Source organism: Arachis duranensis, chromosome 7 (assembly GCF_000817695.3).
Source record: "Arachis duranensis cultivar V14167 chromosome 7, aradu.V14167.gnm2.J7QH, whole genome shotgun sequence".
NCBI classification, from domain to species: domain Eukaryota; kingdom Viridiplantae; phylum Streptophyta; class Magnoliopsida; order Fabales; family Fabaceae; genus Arachis; species Arachis duranensis.
The window spans coordinates 65,815,827-65,823,553 of NC_029778.3; the positions used below are offsets into that span (position 1 = coordinate 65,815,827).

At 32.5% G+C, this 7,727-nt stretch overlaps 1 protein-coding gene and 1 pseudogene across 1 annotated transcript; both read left to right on the forward strand.

Moving 5' to 3' along the window:
• Window positions 1–1,141: 1,141 nt before the first annotated feature.
• LOC110273612 (uncharacterized) lies at window positions 1,142–1,639 on the forward strand. The gene is made up of 2 exons (XM_021126810.1): window positions 1,142–1,273; window positions 1,331–1,639. Exons 1-2 carry the CDS (start codon window positions 1,142–1,144, stop codon window positions 1,637–1,639), a joined length of 441 nt encoding a protein of 146 aa, XP_020982469.1.
• A 1,869-nt stretch (window positions 1,640–3,508) lies between these two features.
• LOC107459353 (probable inactive receptor kinase At5g58300) lies at window positions 3,509–6,900 on the forward strand (annotated as a pseudogene).
• Window positions 6,901–7,727: the final 827 nt, after the last annotated feature.

The window sequence follows — 7,727 nt, forward strand, 5'->3', positions numbered from 1 at the left end:
TAAAAAAAATGAAACGTGCACTTTTTGGTAACTATATATAGGAATTAAATGCTTTTTTAGGTTTTGGTAATAAGAATGGAACTGTTGTCGTCCTATTAATATCTAATAGCGTTAACAAACTAATTCGTGTTTGAAATGCAACTTGAACATTATTAGCTGATAGGATACTATATGAGAGGAAAAAACATTGAAAAATCAAAGTATTTTATTATGTCTTTTTTTTATATCAAGATTGTATTTTCTTTTTAATTTTTTTATTAATAATATTAATGGTTTTTATTTAGAATTATTTATTAAATATTTCATAAAATCATCATGTGTTTTTATTAGGATTAAACATGACTGATGATGAATTAAAAATTCTCTACCTTACTGGGATTAAGAAGATACTCAACAACAATGTGAGATTTTTAAGAGACTATCAATATCCTGAGCTGTCTGATATTCGCTTTTTTCATAATAAGTTAATAGATGAGGAGTTAGCATATTACACAAATGAATTAACTCATGCAAATTTATATACGGAACAAAAGATGATTCATGAACAAATGTTAGTATTCAATGAGATACTCAATACTGTTATTATAGACTCTGGTGGTTTTTACTTTATTTATGGGTATGGGGTATGGTAATAAGATATATTTGGAATGAACTTTCTTGTGCTATTCGATTTAAAGAAAAGATTGTTTTAAATGTCGCATTTAGTGAAATTGCGTCTTTACTCCTACCTGGTGGCAGAACGACTCATTCTAGGTTGTCAATACCCATTACAATTACTGATGAATCTACTTATAACATCAAGCATAGCGATTTGAAGGGTGAGCTGCCCATCCAAAGTAGCATAATAATTTGGGATGAAGCTCCAATGCTCAATAAAATGTACTTTGAAGCATTTGATTGGACGCTCATGGATCTTATGTTAGTTACCGATCAACGTAAGACACATTAACCATTTGATGGTAAGATTGTAGTTCTAGGAGGTGATTTCAGATAGATACTTCCAGTGATTTTGAAAGGGAGTAGACACGATATATTATCATTAGCTATTAACTCATTCCATTTGTGGTTGTTTTGTAAGGTTCTGAAGTTGTATACAAATATGAGGCTTCTAATGTCTTCTTCAGATTAACATGATGGTGAAATGAAGAAATTTGCTAATTGGATAATTGATGTTGGAAATGAAAATATTAGTTCTGCTGTTGGTGATGAGTCAGAAGTTGAAATTCTAGATGATCTGCTGATTATAACTAATAATGAGCCTCTCTCTCATTTGGTAGACTTTACATATCTAAATTTGTTGCAAAACATATCAGATTACATGTATTTTTAGAGTAGGACAATTCTTGCACCTACGCTTAAAAGTGTCGAGAAGGTAAACGATTTTATCTTGACAATCTTCTTAGGAATAGAAAAAGAGTATCTAAATTCTAACATAACATTTAAAGCTGATGAAAATGAAGATGTACAACAAAAGTGGTTCACACCAGAGTTCTTAAATGATATCAAATGTTCCGAACTACCTAACCACAAGTTGACTTTGAAGTTAGAAGTCGCTGTAATGCTACTGCGAAACATAGACCAGATTTTAGGTTTATGCAACGGGGCAAGGTTAATAGTAACAAACTTGGCAACAACGTAATTGGAGCGACAGTAGTGACTCGTAGAAATATTGGTGAAAAAAAAGTTTATATTTCAAGAATGAACTTGATTCCTTCAGATTCAGGATTGCTATTTAAGTTTCAATGGAGACGATTTCCATTAACAATGTGCTTTGCAATGACCATCAACAAGAGTCAGAGTCAATCATTATCACATATAGGGCTTTACTTGCCAAAATTAGTATTCACCCATAGACAATTTTATATTATTTTGTTAAGAGTTAAGAGTCGCAGTGGCCTCAAAGTTCTAATTTTAGACGAAGACAGCAATCAAAATCATTAACAACAAATGTCGTGTTCAAAGAAGTTTTTAATAATATTTAGGTAAGAAAAATAGTATTTTCATTTTAATAACATGTTATAATTTATATTTTTGTACGAATATTTACTTAGATATAATTAATTTATTTATAACTCTACTTTTAGATTTAAAATGAAATGTGTAACAGGAAGCACAATATCATATGCCAATTATTTTTCTAATGAGTTTAGTAAAATAATAGGTTGTCGATAAATTTTTATTAGTCTTTTTATATAAAGTTTAGTATAAAATTGACATGCTACTAGTACAATTATATATGTTTTTATTTTTTTAGATCTCTTTTCTTATGGTTTAAGAATATTATAGATTTCAAAATATTTTATTTATATTTTACTTTGAATAAAGATAAAATAGTATATTCAGTATATTTATTATATAATAATAATAGTATTATACTAAATTTTAAAAATTTATAATTATAAAATATTATTTTTAATTTACCATGTTAAATTAAAATGTAAATTGTATGGATTTAGCAATAATAGTAAACGTTTGAGAAAAATTCAATTATCAAATAATTTTGTTGTTCAACAGAAAAATGTTGATGCCACAAATATGAGCCAAATAAAATTATTTGGCGATTAACACTTTTAACACATTAGCATTAAAATAAAAAGATCTTTTAAAATAAAAAATTTGTAAAACAATAAAATAACAGAATAATTATCGTTAAATTACAAATTTTTATCGTATATGAGTTCTTCAAAATTAATTTAAAAACAATTAGACTTTTATTTTTATATTTTACTAATTTTTTCCGTTTAGAAAAATCTAATCCGAATAAAACTTTTCTACTAATTTGGTAGTTTAAAAAGGTGGATGGGGTAAACTTTAATGGGATCTCAACCCATTAACACTTTAAGTAGCATTGATTATTCTTTTCTCCGTACAATCAAAGAAGTTTAGTGATTTCAAAGACTCATTCATGTTAGTGTTCTTAGTTTCAAATGTTTAGACTCCAGGGTCATGGAAACCATTCATATTTTCCCCCTTCTACTTTGCTAATTTCAACAGGGACATTAATGTACAGCTACTTGTTAGTTAGATACAAACACTTTTTTGGGGTTGCCTCCGTCATTATTGCTATCACTGTAGCTTTGTAGAATTGGGTATTGTTTCTTTTATCTAGGGATAATCCTCATGGATGAATCTCTTAACAGTAGTATAATTCTTATTCTTATAAATTCAAATATTGTTGATGAATTAATTTGTTGCAGGCTCAAAAAGTTTAACCTTATTGCACTGTATTTCATTTGGTCATTATTTAATGGAAATTGGGACGATTTTTAGCTTCATAAAATACTCTTCTATAGCTTTATGATTGATGTCACTTACTTATCCTTATGCTTCAGCATATGATGAGTTCTTGGTGCCATGAAAGTAAATTAGTTACAAAGGTAATAATTTCACATTGGTTCTTATAGTTGATTCATCATAAATGTATGTTCTTAGAACCTGTTCTATATTATTTTAGCCATCTTTACAGATATGCATACAATGTGTTTGATGATTTGTTTGTGTATGTGGACAATGAATATGCTTATTTTGGATCTGTTTTAACCACTTTTGTTACAGTGTATGTTTCAATCTGGTTCCTTTTTGTATATTTTTTTTCAATATTTTCAAGAAGATGGACCTTTTTTGGAATATACAGTGACCAGATGTGGTGGTAAAAACTAGAAATCAAACACTAATGATTTTCCAATATCTTTTTAAATTCAGTGAATTCATCATACTTTCAGTAAAGAAATTGCTTTATCTTTATAAAGTACTAAAAAGAATCAAACTTTATCTTTTTCTTTTGTTATTGGATTCTTTAGTTATCAACTATTCAACTTATCACCATGCTTTCTTTGTCTTTTCTCTGAACCATATGAACCAATCTAATGTGGGGATTTTCTTTCTTTATTCTCAGTAAAACTAGGAAAAGTGCACTTTAGTTTTAGTCCCCCATTAACTAAAGTTCAAAGGCAAACATTTGCTTTTTTCAATTTTTAATCTTAAAAATAGGAATAAAAGCCCATCTAGTTTTGAAAAGAATGAACTTGTCTCAGTTGATGCATCTAAACGCAGGGGGTGCCTCGCGGTGCCTTTCCCAACTTCAATACTAATGGTAAGCATGTTTGTAATCCTGAATTTCGTTCTGGTTCTAATGTTCTATGTAAATCTGAAAAGTAAGTAATGGTTTCTAATCAACTGAAAAAATTCTGGTATTCTAATTCAAATTCTCAGATAAAGTAGTCAGTTTAAATTTCTTGGGTTTATTTTCCTGCACAATTTCTAAATCCAGTATGTAATCTAATCAAAACCATTGTATTATGTTTAGTTCTGAATCAGTTTCTGAATGGTGCATAATGGTTTGTGACTATTCATGCTTGACCCAATTGAATCAATGTCTCTACACAGAAGATAGTAAAACTTTGGCTTTGGTTATTTAAACATGTTCTTACATCTTAGCTATATGATTTAGCTAATAATTTGCAATAACTTTAAATTCAGCCCAGGAAAGGATGAACAACATTTGAGGTCAGAACTTGGAGCTACCACCATATAGGCTTCATTCACCAAACTAGTATCAATGAAGTTCTTCCAATTTCCCATTTTTCCATTTATTATTCTGCTAAGTTTCATATTGGTTGTAGCAGCTGACTTGAACTCTGACAAACAAGCACTCCTTGATTTTTCTTCTAATGTTCCCCACCCTCCAAGGCTAAACTGGAGTGCAACTACTCCAATTTGCACATCATGGACTGGGGTGATTTGCAATGCGAATCAAACTCGTGTCATCGGCGTCCACCTTCCGGGGATTGGACTCAAAGGGTTGATTCCATCGAAAACCATAGGAAAACTAGATGCTCTTATAACCCTGAGCCTTCATTCCAATGGTCTTAGAGGAAATCTTCCTTCTGACATTTTCTCCATTCCTTCACTCCAATATGTGCATCTTCAGCACAATAACTTCTCAGGTCTAATCCCTTCTTTCGTGTCTCCGAAACTCGTTGTTTTCGATGTTTCCTTTAACAACTTCTCAGGCAGCATTCCACCAACATTTCAGAATCTTAGACGTCTCACATGGTTGTATCTCCAAAAGAACTCCCTCTCTGGAGTTATCCCTGAGTTCAACCTTCCAATGCTCAAATTCTTGAATCTGAGCTATAACAACTTGAATGGTTCAGTTCCAGATTCCATCAAACAATTTCCTTATACTTCTTTTGTTGGAAATTCTCTCTTATGTGGTCCACCTCTCAATCATTGTTCTGCAATCTCTCCTTCTCTGTCTCCATCTTCTTCTCCCGTTTACCAACCACTTTCTCCAGAAACTAACCGAAATCAAAAGGCTACAGCATCTAAGGAACGCTTCGGCATAGCTACTATTCTTGCTCTTGTAATTGGTGGCTGTGCCTTCCTCTCTCTTTTAGTTCTATTTATCTCTGTATGCTGCTTGAAGAGGAAAAACAGTGAAACGAGTGGAATACTTAAAGGGAAAACATCTTGTGCCGGAAAGACCGAGGTTTCAAAGAGTTTTGGCAGCGGGGTGCAAGCAGCTGAAAAGAACAAGTTGTTCTTCTTTGAAGGATTTACTAACAGCTTTGACCTCGAAGATTTGTTGAAAGCCTCAGCTGAAGTTCTTGGAAAGGGAAGCTATGGAACAACATACAAGGCCACTCTGGAGGATGGAACGAAGACACCCGAATGTCGTTCCCCTTAGAGCTTATTATTACTCCAAAGATGAGAAACTTGTAGTTTATAACTACATGCCTGGAGGCAGCTTGTTTAGCCTTTTGCATGGTATGTTTTGATCTGATGCATTGTTCCTTTCTGATTTATTTGTCCACAATTGCATTAGATTCATTTAGGCACATGATACGAGTTCAATGATTTTAAGTCTTTTATGGTATAGCCACTTAGGTCAGTATATCTGATATTCTCACATTTCAAAGTAGCATATATTAAGCTTATTCGATCTTTACCCTCCACACTTGGACAAATTTTTGCTTTCCCTTTTTCATCAATATGCATATGCTGTACATAGCCGTGAATCATTCATGGATCATTTTGTCACGTTTTTTCTATTGTCAATTCTAACAAAACTATATCTTTATGTTCCCAAACAATAGGAAACAGAGGTATAGGAAGAACTCCATTGGATTGGGATTCAAGAATGAAGATTGCATTTGGACTTGCAAAAGGAATTGCATTCATTCACTCTCAAGGAGGTCCAAAGTTCACTCATGGCAACATCAAGTCAACCAATCTTCTCATAACCCAAGAACTTGATGGCTGCATCACCGATGTAGGACTAACTCCTCTAATGAACACCCCTCCAACAATGTCGAGGGCTAACAACTACCTTGCACCAGAAGTTATTGAGTCGAGGAAAATCACCCCAAAGTCTGATGTCTACAGCTTCGGAGTGATCCTCCTTGAATTGCTCACGGGCAAGACTCCGCTCGGATACGCTGGATATGAAGACATGGTTGATCTTCCAAGGTGGGTGAGGTCCGTGGTGCGTGAGGAATGGACGGCTGAAGTTTTTGATGTGGAGCTGCTAAGAGGGAATTATGTTGAAGAGGAGATGGTGCAGATGCTTCAGATTGCATTGGCATGTGTGGCGAAGGTTGCAGAAAATAGGCCAAGAATTGATGAAGCTGTTAGAACTATAGAGGAAATTAGGCAGCCTGAGTTGAGGAACCGTACTTCATCGGACTCCGAATCTAATGTGCAAACACCATAATTGTATTTCGAGTAATACCCCAAAGCAGTACTGAAGAAAGTTTTACTCGGACATTTTAATCTTTAATAAGTTTTACTTATCAAATCAGTCCGGAAGCTTTTATTTCGTTAGAAAAATTAGTTTCTACATTATATTGTTAGTCTTTATAAAAAGACTTAAATGAGAATTTTAAAATTTTTTGGAACTATTGTAGTGTGATTAAAATGTATTGAGTATTTAATTGTCCGACTAAATGTTTTTCATGGACTAATTTAGGATGTTACTCTTATATTTCAATGGATTTTGTTTATAAGTATTCTAATGATATTGATTAAATAGTAAAAGTAAAATTTCTTTGTAATGCATTCATTTAGAAACTTTAAAGAATTTCTTATTAAAATTGTGACTTTTATGAATGTGGCACAATGAGCCTCCAATGCATAAACTTCTTGGTAGGGTTTCCTAAAAGCAATGATGAGAATACTAATGTTTCAATTCCTTGTTGACCATGGAAATTTTTCAATCATTTTGAATCATATTGACGACATCTAAAATAACTTTTAGGGTTTTTTTTTAGATTTTAATTAAATTTCTTATATTTTTTGGTGAAAATTTCATAAATAATCAAGTATTTAAAATTGTGTTAGTATATTTGTGTTTTTAGAAGTTTTTTACTCAAAATAATTAAAAATTAAGATCATTTTTAATAAAAAAAAAAAAACACAAATGCGATTTAACAACGGTCCAACCAGACTCACAAAGTCTCAAACCGAACACCAGCCTTCAAGATATGGACACCCGATGGCTCAACACACAAGCCCGGCAGCCATACATGCACACCTAGCATGCCTCCCACAAGCTCGACAGCCAGCTCTCCATGCAAGGATAATTTGGGCCAACGCCCACATTTGAGGATGCAAGCCCAGCATTCTCTAGCTCAACTCCCAGAATGCAACGTTTACTAAGGCTTAAGTTCAATTATATAAATAATTAGAAGCCTAAATCACATTCGAAGATTGAAGATTCAAGATTC

What these genes read in the sequence shown, in the direction of transcription:
- LOC110273612 (XM_021126810.1), top strand. Translation starts at nt 1,142, where the DNA reads ATGAAGAAATTTGCTAATTGGATAATTGATGTTGGAAATGAAAATATT. An exon ending in ATGAGCCTCTCTCTCATTTG is followed by an intron (nt 1,274 to 1,330) that starts GTAGACTTTACA and finishes ATGTATTTTTAG; the next exon opens with AGTAGGACAATTCTTGCACC.